We start from the raw sequence: 14,200 nt of genomic DNA, 5'->3' as shown, positions 1-14,200 counted from the left end.
AGTACTTCACAGGCTCCACTCTGATTCAAAAGAGAAGGTATTCGCATCTAAAGAGGAAGATGTGTTTGCATTGGTTACAGCTATGTGCAAAAATAATGTCCGGTTGAAGTAAACTCTTTTGATTCACTTAGCGCACAGACATGTTATTTACAGTGTGAAAATCCCTAATCTCACACATGGTACTGCCATGGGTACATGGTGATTACGCCGGAAATGGATTATGCTGGGAACCGATGAACACCGTGGCCTCAATTGTGAGTCATAATCGCAACGCCCAAAATGTACCTTCACCTTTTCCATCAGCAACACCAGCAAATTGGGCAGAACCAGCAAAGGGCTTCTCGATTATGGCGCCGTTCCTTGCTTGTTCGACGCACGACCTGCTCAGAAATTTCATCCACAGTAAGCTATTAGGTGAAACAACTGCCACTGATGACAGCATAGCCAAGTTAGTCGGATGTAATCCACGGACGGTACGACGAATTCGCTCGAAGCTGCTTTTGTTTGGGTCTGCGAAGATCCCAACAAATACTCGCGGCCGCCCCAGATCCATCACTCCTCCTATGCTGAGCGCGCTGCGGAGCCAACTTGCCCTTGATCCATGCCTGACCCTTGATAAGATGGCTGCTTCCCTTCGCGAACATTATGATGCCGACGTGTCCCGCTTCAGCATCAGTAGGATGCTGAAGGACGACAATTGGTCCCAAAAAACCACACAAAATGTCGCTCAGGAGCGTAACCTCGACCTGCGAGACGAATACATGTACCAGATATCCCAGTACCGATCCGACCAGCTGGTCTTCGTAGACGAGTCCGGCATAGACAAGAGCATCGGCATACGGCGCAAAGGCTGGGCTCCTGGAGGGAAACGACCACGGCAGATCAAGCGATTCCACCGCGGTCGGAGATACCAGATCCTGCCGGCCTATACCCAGGACGGAGTGATACACTTCCGTGTCTTCGAGGGATCAACGGATGCCAAAGTGTTCGAGAGTTTCATTGAAACGCTGCTGCAGTATTGTGGCCGTTGGCCCGAGCCGCGGTCTGTTTTGATCATGGACAATGCATCCTTCCATCACACCGAGCGCATACGGGAAATGTGCAGTGCAGCAGGAGTGGTGCTGGTGTACTCGGCGCCTTATTCGCCAGACATTATTCCCATCGAGCACTTTTTCGGGGAGTTAAAGAACTTCATCCGGCAGGTCTGGAACGATCATCAAGGGTTTATTAGGGCCGATTTCCAATCGTTCCTGGAAGAATGTGTCATGGTTGTCGGCCAGCGACAGAAGAGTGCTAGGGGTCACTTCCGTAACTGTTCCATCTCGATTGACGAACCACTAGACTGAGACAAACAAACGAGACCTAATATTAAGCTACTAAGATGTCATGGTGTTGGCCTAGATAAACCAGAATGTCCCGCACCCATCGGCGTGCTATGCCTTCTAGCACGCCATGCTCGATATAGAATTGAGCATCGTTATCCTCCTGAACGAGCTCGAGATCCAGACCTCTCGCTACTGTCAGGCTACACGCCAGCTCAAAATGGTCTTTTTGGGTTTCGCTTCTAACTTGGGAGCGATGCCACTCGCAGTATGCTTCGACGGCATCATCCCTCAACCCGGGTATATAGAGAGGAGGTGGAGAAGAGCGTGGGGAACTTTCAAGATCTGGTGAGACCCTGTCTGAACCTGAGATGTGGTTATGGATTATCACAGGGACATGACTAGTCGAATCTAACCCTGAATTCTGTCGCTTGCGCTTGCGGCCCTGTTGTTCCTGGGCATAATAACTGCGCTCGGATCTCCTCGGGAACATCGTCATGAGTCTCTAGCCGGTGGCCTTGCTGTACCCACCGGACAAGTTCCCTCATATGATGATCCAGGAGTTTGTGGTGCATCTTTTGGGCACGGTCTTGCCAACACCATTGTCCATTGTCGCAGGGGGCTCCCGGGCATCTCATGAGCTGGTAGACCCGTCTCCATGGATCAACCTCGCCAGCGGCCTCTTGCTCAGCATCGATTCGTGCGCTCCGTTCAGCGAGGCCGGTCGCAGTAGCGCCTCGTCCAGCGGGCCGGCCCGTGGGTACACACTCCACATAGTCCATCTGAACAAAGAGCTTCAGCCTCTTGCCAGCGCGAAGCAGCTGGCTCCACCCTTGCAACTGTCTCTCTACAACCGACCAGTCAATCTGTTGCTTTAGGAAATGCTTCGTGACTTTATCTTCCGACCGATCGTTAGGAACTGACATGGCAATGGTTGTAGCACTCGTTTCGTAGGTCTTCTTTTTCGAATTCACGATCTCGGCGATCTTGAGCGAGAGGATTTCTCTCCACAAATCGCTTGGGGCTACAACAAGATTTTGCTCGGTCTGCTCTACAGCCTTTCTGTTGTTCAGGGTCAATTTCCATTGCATGGTATAGAGCATCCAACGAGGGGGCTGTTCATCGTATGACTGGCCTGGAGCCCACTCGTGGTAGTTCAGGAAGGGCAGCGCCCCTGGAAGGGGGCAAAGCTGGCTAGGTGGGGAACTAGTGCCATGATCCAGCTCACTGTCGGGAAAGGAGATGTCTGAGTGATGACTATCATCATCGTCGTTGATCTCGTACACCCAATGGTCTGCCGCCATGATCGCAGCTACTGGTCAATGCGGACGTGGAAAGAGCGAATGAAACGTGGCAACCGTCCAGCGGCGAATAAGCACTTTAAAGGGCAGATGACACGGTGGCATGAATCTTCATCTGGATAGTAAGGTGGGTCTAGGGCCACGATAGAAGGTTCTAGAAGCCATGGGACAGTGCTGTAGAGGTTAAACTCGTAAGGGCTAAACACCACTGTTCTTGGAGCGACCAAGATCTGCGTCCCAGTTCAAGCCACGTCAATACTGACTGGTTGCGGATCGGCAATTCCTTTACCCGATTTCCTCGACATGGTGCCACTCAAAGCTTCAACCCCGCAGTCCAATATCAACCCACTATGATCCATCTTTAGCCGTCACTATTCTCAATCCAGACAAGCATGACTTGCCTAACAATGGATTGTCTGGTCTGTGACCGTAACTTTGGAAATTCAATCAGCCTCGACCAGCACTGTCGCACTAAGCACAAAGACACCTATTGTTCGCGATGCCACCGTACTTTCAAACATATCAACGCTCTTGAACAGCATCTTTCCGCATCATCCAACCATCATAGGTGCAATCAGTGCCCTCAAAAAACCGACTTCACGTCAGCTAAAGAGTTGGAGAATCACCGAAATCGATACCATCCATACTGCGACCTTTGCAACAGATCATTCGACACACCAGATAGCTTGCAACAGCATGACGCTGATGTGCATAACACTTGCCATGAATGCGGTGTCTCATTTGGCTCTCAGTCAAATCTGAAAAACGTATGTGACACCCATGCTTTGGCTTTTTGTCCATCCCAAGCTAAGTTGTTTTGATGTAGCATCAAAGGGTCCATGCTCCCAGGAATGCCAAATGCCCAGGATGTCCGAAAACCTTCGACCGGGATTCTGCGATGGTGCTCCATCTCGAAGCAGGGTCATGCTCCTCTGGCGTTACCGCTGAAGAGGTCGACGATATTGCTAAGCAGTGTTACCAGTCTCGTCACTACATTTCAGACCATCCTGACTATGATTTTTGTTGCCCGACATGTCAGGTTCCCTTTTGTTGGATGAGTGGTGTCCTACAGCACGCCGAGAGTGATGCTTGCAGTGAGGATCTTGCAGAAAACTCGTCATTAGTCAAATTCCTCCATTTCTTACGCCGGCGGATCTCGTAATATTAGGTAATAGCTATGTGCATGGTGTTCTGTTATTTAGTTGAACTCCTCCTCTTTACTGGTGGGTGAAAATCGTGATCCTTAGCATCGGCCCGTTCCAAGACTTTGTCCTCTTGAATGCGGAACACGAGTTCGTCTTCAGATAGTATTTGTTCGGCCGGGCTGGAAGATCGTGGCCGCTTTTTGATGGTCCGTTTAGACCTAATCCCGCCACCCAAGCCCTCTTCTCTTGCTTTGTGTACTTCCTCTGCTTCGTCGAGCAATTCAGCAAGCCTGTCGAGCTTAATGTTGATCGGTGTAGTTGATACGTCGGACAGGGCGTCCGTGGCGAAATCGCTCAATGCAAGTTGTATGTTATCTGTTCCGTTCACGTGGTCAAGGTTCGGAGATCGGAATGCCTGCATAAGTGTTGGTCGTATCCCGTAGATCAGGCGACATCACATACCTGATACTCAATTTCGGCCTGCACGCCAAGTGTGTCGAAGTCCTCCCCGTCGTCCCGCGTATACTCCGGGCGCCATAACGAAACTGTCGACGGTTTCACGCCATGGTTTACGTCAAGCCCGATCACAGCCTTGATATCCCCATTTGAATGCTGTATATAATCCCAGGCCAGCCTTTTGAGGTTTTTCCCGTCTTGTGAGTAGGAAACCTCAAGTACTACTCCAGGAAATGCGGCTTTCCTATGTTGGAACTGTGCGTCCGGATGTCGTTGTAGTGGAATGGAATTAGGCTCTTCCCCGGTTTCCTGGAGCAGAATCCGGGATGAACCCCCGTTTATAATTTGGCCAGCGAATGCACCGTCTTTGTCGGGTCGCGCAGCGATGTCTTGCAGTTGTTTGTAAATTTCGTTGGCTACGGAGGTAGAGAAGATGTCGTGAACAGGGGCAGGCATTCGAAGAGTGATCAGTCCAGACGCGGGATCGTAGTCCCACCTATGATTTAGTTAGACCATATGTAGTGGTTGGTATCATAGGGTAGATTAAACTGACCGCACCTTGTCCTCAATTAATCGAGAGAGAGATGGCCGCTGTTCCAATACTTTCATTGCCTGGCGATAGTGTGTCGAAGGGACGCGGATGCGCGTTGTGGAAGGGCAACAAGTCGAAGGGTCCAGGTAGCCTTCCAAAGTCCGGATCCATTTGTCGACGTCGAACTCAGATGTTGCCTTCTGACCACAGGATGCTGGGGGTGTCAAAAGGAAGGCGTTGTTCTCCGGAGGCGTGCTTGAATCCAGTTTTGGTCCTGTGCCTTCGGCGAAAGAATCGCGAGAAAAGGAGGCTGGGCTGGCCATGTCGAACGATTGTAGATGGCGAGGATGGAGTTATTGAGCACTTGCGATTGGTCTCGGTGGTGCTTCGTAATTGATTATGGTATGGCATGCATCCGATAAGCCGAAGTGGATTCAGCTATCAAATCAGATGATCACGTGCCGGGGAAACTTCGGAAGGCTCTAGCCGAAGTTAGACGCTGACTAATAATCTATAGTGCCTTTGGTCTAGACGATACGATATGGATTACATAATTGCTGATAACAATGATCTTGGCACCTCACCCAAAAGAGGAAACAAATTTTGTCCACCAGAAGAGGCATTTGCTTGAATCTGTATGTCCTGCGGTAAGCAGAGTATGTACTGGCTGCTGGGCAGTACACTGTGCTATGCTCCATTATAAGCGATTATAAGGTGGAGAAATGTCCATGACTTTACACTACCTTACAGTACAAGCCAAAACTGGCATATGCTAGTGTTTTCAGTATGTATTCGTCAGCCACTTGCTGCTCCATACAGTACTTTGAAGTAGCGCATAGTACTGATGGCTCGTGCACTCAAATCCTAAAGAGTACGAAGAGGACATTAAATTCGCACATAGCTGTATCCTCTTTTGCTTCTACATACTATAAAAAGCGCAACACGAACGAAACTGCTCCCCACAAGACGGAAAGGAAGCTTGAGGACACCTATGCAGTGTCTGTGGGAGCAGTTTGCGGTTCCAAGCGCTTTGTTCTACCGCCGACTCCGAACTGAAGTCTTTTATGATACAGGGGTCAGCGAAAAGGGCTTCATGCTTATTCTCAACACTCTGCAACTCTCTGATGTGTTTCCGCACGGACGTCTGGCATCTTGGCATCGACACAGTTTGAACTAGCACGGCGATACCAACCCACTGGAGCTCTTCACTGACAGGGGTGCTCCATCAATTTCATAGAGCAAACAATGGCTTTTGTGTCATCAACACCAGGGGTCTTAAGTGGGTTGAAGGGCCAGTTTTGGATTACCCAACGTCTGTTATTGGAGATGGAGAACATGTTCAACTGTGTGGATCCGGTCTAAGCTGACGTACACCACATCTACGATGTAGATCTGTAAAACAAACAAAATATCCACCCTGTGTAAGCAGCAAGAAGCTTACACGTCCGAGCGGAGAGAGATCAGAGAGTTGGGAATAGGATGAAGGCTTTTTCGCTGACTACTGTAACCAGCAGCTATAATCGACACTCTGATCCCTCAGTCAGTCGAGGCAGGGCCAAAAATAGCCGCGGCAAATCTAGCCAGTATATGAGACAGCCTGGGAGCTAACGGCCTGGCAACAGCTTCCGTTCACCATAAATGCATTCGACCCTTCGCCCCCATGACCAGATCAGCGAAAGAAGTTCTCGATTACGTTATGAACGTATTCTTTAAAGACAATAAATGGCACGAAGCCGCCGTCGAACTTGGAGCTAATCCCATTTTTTTTGGGTCCGACCTTAAGAGACTTGCCGACGGTGAAGATTGTGAAGAGCTTCACCTCGCAGCTACGCCAATGGAGTGGACCGGGGATCTCTACACTAAGGCTATCTTAGCTGAATCACTAAAACATCCAAGGTTCGATGAGGGAGCCCTTTCGCTTGTCCATGGCGCGAATGAACGGTTCACGTTGAACCTCCAAGACCCTCACAACTATAGCAAGGACCATACAGCAATTGAACGTTTTGATAGTGTGTTCAGCCAACAAGATCATCAATTAACTACCTGCGTACTCTATTACAATAAGGGTCAGGGGCACCTAGAGGAGCTTTATGTTTCGGATCATCAACTGCCTTGGAAAGATTATTATAAGATCCATCTGCAATATTGTTTTTCTCCATATAGTCCGAAATCGCTCGACTGGGTGGTGGCTGAAGATTCAAGCGTAAAGTTTTGACCTCGATAATGAGATGAGACTTATGATCGCGGGAGTAAGTCCCCACTAACAGCGGACACGTATATTACGTCGAAAGCTTAGATGACGGTTACATCAAGACGCTATTTATTAGTAAACTCTCCAGTCTAGTGAAAAGTGACGATATGAAGCCAAGGTGTTCTGAACTGGTTCGTAAAATATTTTGAGATTGGCCCAAAGTGTTAGCAACAGGTAAGATAAGTAGTTGAGATTGCTTAAAAAGTTTTAAAGACGATTCAACGAAAGAAATATGACATACTGTATAGGGAGAAATAAAATATAGTTCAAACAAGATAAACCAAAACACTAAAAGGTTTCGCCACGGGCGAAATTGATACGCCGTATTTGGGATGGTCCGATAGATAGTGACTACTGTAAAAGACGGCGTCTTGCTTAAACTAACAACTGCTGTTTTCCGAAGCTATTACACACAGCTCTAAACGCTGTTTGAACGCGATTAGGACCTATAATCTAGTTGCGGCTTCGTGCGCAACCACAAGACGCGGATCAGGTAACTACGTTCTATAATTTAGCCTTGTATGTTGGAATAAAATTACCGTATCGGCAAATAAGTGATACGAGTGTGCCAAGAACTAATTACTGCTTTTTGGAAGGGAAATTTCAGCAATACAGCAGATACTTGGCAAGTTTCTGCCTGTCCATCGTCGCGGAGTGGACCCATTCGGCTGTGCTGAGAGACACATCGGCTCAAATGATCAGAGGTAGTGTTGTATCAGACTGGGTTGTATTACATAAGAGTTGTCCCATACAACCAGCCATTTGATCCAAAACCGGCTGCAATGTAGCAATACGGACATCGAGCCCCACAGCCGATTCCGATCCCCGATTGCACCTCAGGCGATGGATGGCATGTGGCTAGCGAGGCTCGTTGACCGACTCCCGAGCTTTTGCATTCTTCGTCATGTCCATATGTTGGATGCAAAATCTGTAAGCTACTCGTTGGCTACCATCACTCCTGCTATCTGTTAGAGCTCTTCCGGTGACCATGGCTCGGCACTGCCTGTGCCAGCCTTCTTCGTGTAATATAACACAAATCGCCAGATGCCCCTGTTTCAACAATCAACATATATAGCAGAGTCACATACTTCATGTTCTTCATCACAGCTAAAGCTTTGAAGACATACTCAGCTACATCAGTAATCCTCCTCTTAACGACAATGTCTCGTCGAATCTCGATATCAGACTTGCTGACGCCTGCCGCTCTGGATATGGAGACAAACACGGCCAAGAGAGAGCTTCGTTCTGAAGATGCCCCCAGACTTCTAACCCCGCCAGCGGTTGACACGCCGTTGCTAACAGACAGCATAAACCACCACGCAGACTCTGAGACGTACCATTCCAACACGACGGGCCATAACACGGATGTACGCCAATTACTACCGCCAGCAAAGCTGATCTCGACTGGGGAACCTACTTTGGAGGACATGTTCGCGGTGCAAGCGTTGCAACCATCCTTCGTGACGAGTTCGAGCATGGCTCTTCAACAACAGATGTTCGATGATTTCGGCAGTCTAGGTCTTCACGACAACTCGCATCAGATGTTGGCTCCTTTTTGCTACAATTCGTTCATCGAGTGAGTGAATATCGCACCGAGTTGAAAATCGAGAAATCACTACTAATAAGTTGAAGCTTTTCGTTTACAAAACCCTTTTGCAACCACGAGCTCGGTGATATTGATAGCACAGCTAACCATGAGCCGGTCTTTCTCTCCCCCAGTTGCAGTTATTACTGGGGATGTCACCCTGACTATATAGGCGACGCGTATAATTTACTAGATGACGGCAGGTCGGGTGGCTATGTCATGGATAGTGTGCACCCCGGAGCCTACCTTACCAGTGATTTTCTGGCTAGTGCTCCTATTCACAATACGCTGGGCGGTTCATTTCAACCGCAGGCCCAATCATATGACTACGGTATCGGCGCTCAGTCTGTCACACAGCAGGGTTTTGTATTTCGAAACGACGACAACTCGGATATTGCCGGGGAGGAAAATGAACCTGCCATAGTTGCTGTGCCGTCATTCCTTGGTCAGATAACATCATCGGACTGCTGAGAGGTTCTTTCCTTTTCCCTACTTCAGTTTGCTTAGGAACGGGTCTGTATCATAAATTCTAGCGACTGTTACTAGTTCAGCACGAGAGATACTTAAAACCAGTCTTGTTTGTAGGGACATGTACTATAGACGTAATAGAATATTTAACAGAATATTCACATATCGAATTAGACTCCGTCCATGTAGGATTGCATCTAAAGGAACTCTTACTTGGGTCGATAGTGCGAATGCTAACGTAGCATTAAGACATATCAGGGTTGTAAACATTTTAAACTTTAAACTATGTACAGTACATGATATGCGTTAAGATCATTCCCTCTATGCCGCGCATGCAGCTGCATTTGTGCCATCAGTGCAAAGTCCAGACTGCTCCAACATGACTGTGATGAGAGAACGACCGGCTGCCGTACCATCCAGATCCACACGGCGGCCGAACTGGAGATGGTTCACAAGTGGCTCGCTAGCTTCGACAGAGTCTTCCCACTCCGTCATTTCGTCCTCGGTGCTGGCAGCGCATCCATTGAAATTGTAACTAGAAACATCGTGTTTCATTTCTGCTCTTGCTGTTCTTGCTAGACACCTAGGTTGGTATTTCTTGTTGTAAAATGCGACGCGGACAATTGGACAAGCCCCTGTGGAAGATTGACAATGCTGGTTGGTGTTGGTGTTGTGGGTTCGGCTTCGATAAGTGTCTCCCTCGGAAAGCGCAGGCAGAGGTGTTTTAGCGAGGCCGGACATAGCGATACCAGTCATGGACCGATCGCAGGTAGCTTGTTTCGCTTCTGACGGTATAGCAAAGCATCGTGGGCTTTCGGTATGAGGCGACATGGAAGAAACCCAGTCGCTAACGACGTCGGGCGGAGTCGAAAACTGACACGACATTTTGATTGGCCAATGACCATCTGGAGCTGGTGTCATGTTCGAATACAGTACTGCAGTAAAAGGCGAATAATAATAAATAGCAAATCCCCAAGCCATGCTTGGGAATCGCTCCTGTTGAGTACTCGCGACGAAGCCGTTGCTTGGTAGGTGGATCTCCTTGCTCCAAAAAAGGCTCTTTAGTCTATTTGGCTGGGGTGTTTATGATAGCAGAGAACTGTTTCTGGATGGTCCGCGGGCACGCCCTCGTCTAGTGGGGAACATATCGGCAAGCCCAGACAGTGGGCCATTTTGGAAGCTTAATCAAGAGTGACTGTTGCGTACTGTAGAAGGCCATGTGAATGTCGTTCTAACGGATCGCAGACACCAAAGTCTGGCTGCACAGAAAACAGAAACCGGCAAGTTGCAGGGGTCACCTCGATCCACAGCCAATAAATGCATGTTGCATTTATGCCTTACATAACAAGCTTGCTCTCATGACTCGAGCCACAGGCTTGCTTGCCATTGGTGTATATCTCTTCTATGTTGCATACCGACTCAGCGGTATCTCCCTTTTTGTTCACCATCAGGTTTGGCTGCAACACTCACAACCTTTGCCTGCACTTGCAAGCCTGATCATGCTCCGCCAGCAGGTGGCCATCCTTTGACATGTCTTCTTCTGCTTCCCACGTGGGACATGCGTAACCGTCCCATTTGACGGCGTAACAGACATTGCCGCCATCGCTTTCACAACAACCCACAATAGACTGAAGACGTGACGCCCAAGCAGGGTTGCTCGGTCTAGGTCGCTCAAAACATTCTTGCCATACTCTGATGCCATCTCCATCGTCAAAGACCCATAGAAGTTGGCGATCATCTGGCCAATCCCACACAAGGATCTGAGGAATCTCTGAGATTACGCCATAGAACACTCGGCCATCTCTCTCAAACGTGCAGATGACTTCAACTACGTCAAGACGTGACGACCATGCGGCCCTGATCGCCGATTCTTTTTGAACTCTCATGTTTATTTGTCAAAAACGGTGTCTCAGGAGCATAGTCAAGGTTTCCTCGTGGGATGAGTGAAGCTTGGAGAAGAGAACGGCTGATAGAGTAGAAAGGCCGGCGGCTCGTAGCAGGTAACCTGAATTTATATAAGCGCGAAAGGAGACTTATCTATGCTTATTTAATGAAGCCACTTTTCGAACCTATTGTCTTTTACTCAGCCGCATAAATCTGCTCTTTTATTGACAAACCATATGTTCTGAGCCTTAAATCCAAACCACTATCCGAGCAGTCGCTGCTGCACTATGGCTTAGCAGCCGAAAAAACATATATTTTACAATTTTCATTCCAACAAAAGGAAGCTTCAAACAAGACGAGATCGTGACCCTTGATGTACATTGACAGTGATATGTGATGTCCCCCTGGCTACCAGACTAGGACAGCAAAAGATGGGGCAGAGCCCCGCATATCCACGTCTTCAGCAGCTATCTCCCTGCCGCGGACAATCCTGTAATACAATAGGTTTCTCTTCTATCGCTGCTATGGACAGGTCGTCTGCAACGCTTCTCTCCAATACGGCCCACATGACTTCCGTAAGCTACAAGTCACTTCCTGCCTCACGGTAGCATCATGGGAACATTAATGCGATTATCGGCTCTAATATCCTCTGTTTACTCTTATTAAAGCGCAGCACGTCAAGACACTTCGAGACAAGTAGATAGAGCGGCAACTAGGAACCACGGCTATAGAGAGCATTCGAGCCAGGAATAAAAATAAAGAGCCGGACAGGGATGCTAGGCACGAACAGGCTCTATGGGTTCCTTACAGTCACTTTGGAGTATGAGGGTGAAGATATAGCTAGGTTTAGTGAACCAGATATGTCGACAAAATATAACGCGGAATTTCTCTCGTAGCTAAGGTATAGGTTAGTTATGTAAACCCAATGTTAGCTAGATTCCCCAGGAGACTTCGAGAGTCTCGCTCGGATATACAATCTCGAAGAAAAGAATACATAGGGCCATCTGTTGCGGAGCCAGAATTGGCTGGTAGAAGCCCTGTTCGGCGCCAGGATTGCCTAGAACTGGCACTGATATTCTCTTGGGAAGACTGAAACGCGCGCCAGGCTGAGCAGACCGAGAAGACAGTCGGTATCCCGGTGTCTAATGAGCGGATGCTGCAGGTACTAGTGAGAAACTTTCCTACGGAGGGATGAGAGCACTCCATGGCGGGGTGATGCTAACGTTATGCAACTCGTCGATTGATGACGCCGAATCTGCTGCGAGCAGGAATGTAAACCCGTCCGAATCAAAAGGCCAACGGTCAAGGTCATCGACACCCAGTGTCTCCTTGCAATCAGTTTTTAGCATGAGAAGCTGAGCGGCACGGCTTATGGTCCTGATGTGATGCTGGCTATAGCCCTTGAGCGGCTGACAATCGTCGTGGGTTGCTGCTTCATGTCAGACGCCAGATCAAGAGCCTAATAGGCATGCGACTCCTGTTTCTTCGGATGCTGAAAATATACTTGCCAATCTTCACCAATCCCCTATCGGTCACCACGATTTTGCTGTTGTCGAGCGAGGGATGTTCAAACCCTTGGCTTTCTATATAGCTGAGTCCGTCTGCGACCTGTAACGAAGCACAAGTCACTCTATATCCTTGAATGTCTGTTCTCTCCGTCATTTACCTGGCCGACTATGGCACCTAGCTGGGATTCGTTAGGATATCTTGGGCATAGAGCCAAATGGAGGAGGCTGAACGCCGTTGGCTCGAAGATGGCGTACAGGCAGGTATCTGTCATGTACGCGTGGATAAACTCAATGATGTTCTTGTGGCGGAGGATTCTGAACTTTGATAGAGCGTCTTTGGACTCCAGCGGAGCCATTTCCTTGACGTGGACCAGTTCTCCCTGTCCCACAGCCACTATCAGACTGTCCCAGAGATCGTGTAGCTTGAATTGCTCCTGATAGTTTTTCCACGGCGAGCCCCATTCAACGTCCGTTGTGCGGACCGAGAAAAGGTCCCTTTGCGGGCGGACGATGGCCTGCGCTTTGTCTGTAAACATGGCTGGATGTTTCGTCTTCTCTTGCTGTGGTGCGATCTGCAAGTTATCTTTCGTTGTTGATGTATCGGTCGCAGGGTATACCTTATGATCTGGTGCAGTAGCATTCTCGCGACCATAGCGAGCCGGAAAAATTGCGATTTGGGTTTTTCGGTTGGGTTTCATGTTTTTTATTCGAATATTGCATCCCTTAGAATGTGTTGATTTCACGACCTTTCGATGGCGTATAAGTAGACTTGTCTGGAAGCCGATTCCGACGAAGGCGCAAGGCATGCGGGCAGAATATCGGCCCCATAACTGGCGACGAGAGACAATTCTGTCTGTCTCAAAATGAAAAGCTGCACATTTATATCGGCTTCTGGCATGAATCAGGAATTCATTGACAGCGTCTGGTCGGAGGGGCGATTGAACCTGTGGATGTCTACTGTCTACATGTCACTCTGTCCATAGCCACTCGCTACGATATGCTGATTCACCCAAACGTAGTTTATGCGCCATCTGAACCACAGCCATGCCAGACCGATGGATGCCGCGCCAAAAAGCATAAGATGCAAGAGCAATCAAACAGTATTTAACCCAGTATGAGAGTGTTTGTCCAACCCTACCCATGCTTTCAAAAGCTAGCGATCGCCTTAGCGACGCGAACGTGAACGGGAAGTCGATGTAGCCTGCCAACAACAGCCATGAAAAGACGTTAGCTAGGAGGGACCACCACTATTCTATCTCTTTGCTGTTCTCCAGCACTATTGCGTTATATCTAAAAACTGCAATGGGTTTAACGTGATCTTACGTATCGTACCTTAGGGGGGAGGCATCGTTGTCCTTCATTGTCTTCGGCTACAGTGTACGTGCATTGAGGTGAGTTGTTTTTCTATTAATACTTACTCCTTTATCCGCTCTCTGTATGTTATACAAATTCGGGAACGACTAGGCCGTTCAATGTGTGCATCTTCGTTGCTAGAAGCACATATTTAAGATCTTCCAGACGGTTTAAAGTTCTTTTAACAAGCTAGAACGCGGTGCAATTTACCAGATAACTTACTATTTCCTGCTCTAGCTTCAACCTCGTCATCCCGAGCGACTTACGTAGCTCATCTGCCAATACGACAACGCTTTGCCATAAGCTCGTGATGTAGAGTCTTGTTCTCCTGTATTAGTAGGGTCATGATTGTGTCATACTGTTCGTCAGCCCGCCAAAAATCTTGTATAACGGGA

General features: G+C 48.5%; 9 protein-coding genes across 9 annotated transcripts; 3 read left to right on the top strand and 6 right to left on the bottom strand.

Moving 5' to 3' along the window:
* Positions 1-347: 347 nt before the first annotated feature.
* Positions 348-1,346, top strand: CTRU02_212491 (uncharacterized protein; the record flags this gene model as incomplete). The annotated part of the gene is made up of 1 exon (XM_070205852.1): positions 348-1,346. The coding sequence occupies one exon, from the start codon at positions 348-350 to the stop codon at positions 1,344-1,346; it is 999 nt and encodes a 332-aa protein (XP_070060665.1).
* A 377-nt stretch (positions 1,347-1,723) lies between these two features.
* Positions 1,724-2,626, bottom strand: CTRU02_212490 (uncharacterized protein; the record flags this gene model as incomplete). Its single annotated transcript, XM_036723943.1, has 1 exon — positions 1,724-2,626. One exon carries the CDS (start codon positions 2,624-2,626, stop codon positions 1,724-1,726), a length of 903 nt encoding a protein of 300 aa, XP_036584626.1.
* Positions 2,627-3,817: 1,191 nt separating this feature from the next.
* CTRU02_212489 (uncharacterized protein) lies at positions 3,818-5,079 on the bottom strand (the record flags this gene model as incomplete). The annotated part of the gene is made up of 3 exons (XM_036723944.1): positions 3,818-4,183; positions 4,231-4,720; positions 4,778-5,079. 3 exons carry the CDS (start codon positions 5,077-5,079, stop codon positions 3,818-3,820), a joined length of 1,158 nt encoding a protein of 385 aa, XP_036584627.1.
* A 1,511-nt stretch (positions 5,080-6,590) lies between these two features.
* CTRU02_212488 (uncharacterized protein) lies at positions 6,591-6,971 on the top strand (the record flags this gene model as incomplete). The annotated part of the gene is made up of 1 exon (XM_036723945.1): positions 6,591-6,971. One exon carries the CDS (start codon positions 6,591-6,593, stop codon positions 6,969-6,971), a length of 381 nt encoding a protein of 126 aa, XP_036584628.1.
* Positions 6,972-8,098: 1,127 nt separating this feature from the next.
* On the top strand, positions 8,099-9,063 carry CTRU02_212487 (uncharacterized protein; the record flags this gene model as incomplete). The annotated part of the gene is made up of 2 exons (XM_036723946.1): positions 8,099-8,583; positions 8,640-9,063. The coding sequence occupies 2 exons, from the start codon at positions 8,099-8,101 to the stop codon at positions 9,061-9,063; spliced, it is 909 nt and encodes a 302-aa protein (XP_036584629.1).
* A 318-nt stretch (positions 9,064-9,381) lies between these two features.
* On the bottom strand, positions 9,382-10,041 carry CTRU02_212486 (uncharacterized protein; the record flags this gene model as incomplete). The annotated part of the gene is made up of 1 exon (XM_036723947.1): positions 9,382-10,041. The coding sequence occupies one exon, from the start codon at positions 10,039-10,041 to the stop codon at positions 9,382-9,384; it is 660 nt and encodes a 219-aa protein (XP_036584630.1).
* A 485-nt stretch (positions 10,042-10,526) lies between these two features.
* CTRU02_212485 (uncharacterized protein) lies at positions 10,527-10,946 on the bottom strand (the record flags this gene model as incomplete). The annotated part of the gene is made up of 1 exon (XM_036723948.2): positions 10,527-10,946. The coding sequence occupies one exon, from the start codon at positions 10,944-10,946 to the stop codon at positions 10,527-10,529; it is 420 nt and encodes a 139-aa protein (XP_036584631.2).
* Positions 10,947-12,574: 1,628 nt separating this feature from the next.
* On the bottom strand, positions 12,575-13,150 carry CTRU02_212484 (serine/threonine protein kinase; the record flags this gene model as incomplete). The annotated part of the gene is made up of 1 exon (XM_036723949.2): positions 12,575-13,150. The coding sequence occupies one exon, from the start codon at positions 13,148-13,150 to the stop codon at positions 12,575-12,577; it is 576 nt and encodes a 191-aa protein (XP_036584632.2).
* Positions 13,151-13,420: 270 nt separating this feature from the next.
* On the bottom strand, positions 13,421-13,594 carry CTRU02_212483 (uncharacterized protein; the record flags this gene model as incomplete). Its single annotated transcript, XM_036723950.1, has 1 exon — positions 13,421-13,594. The coding sequence occupies one exon, from the start codon at positions 13,592-13,594 to the stop codon at positions 13,421-13,423; it is 174 nt and encodes a 57-aa protein (XP_036584633.1).
* Between the last annotated feature and the right edge of the window lie 606 nt (positions 13,595-14,200).

Source organism: Colletotrichum truncatum, assembly GCF_014235925.2.
Source record: "Colletotrichum truncatum strain CMES1059 chromosome Unknown Contig_0008, whole genome shotgun sequence".
Lineage (NCBI taxonomy): Eukaryota > Fungi > Ascomycota > Sordariomycetes > Glomerellales > Glomerellaceae > Colletotrichum > Colletotrichum truncatum.
This window is presented reverse-complemented; position numbering and strand designations above follow the sequence as displayed.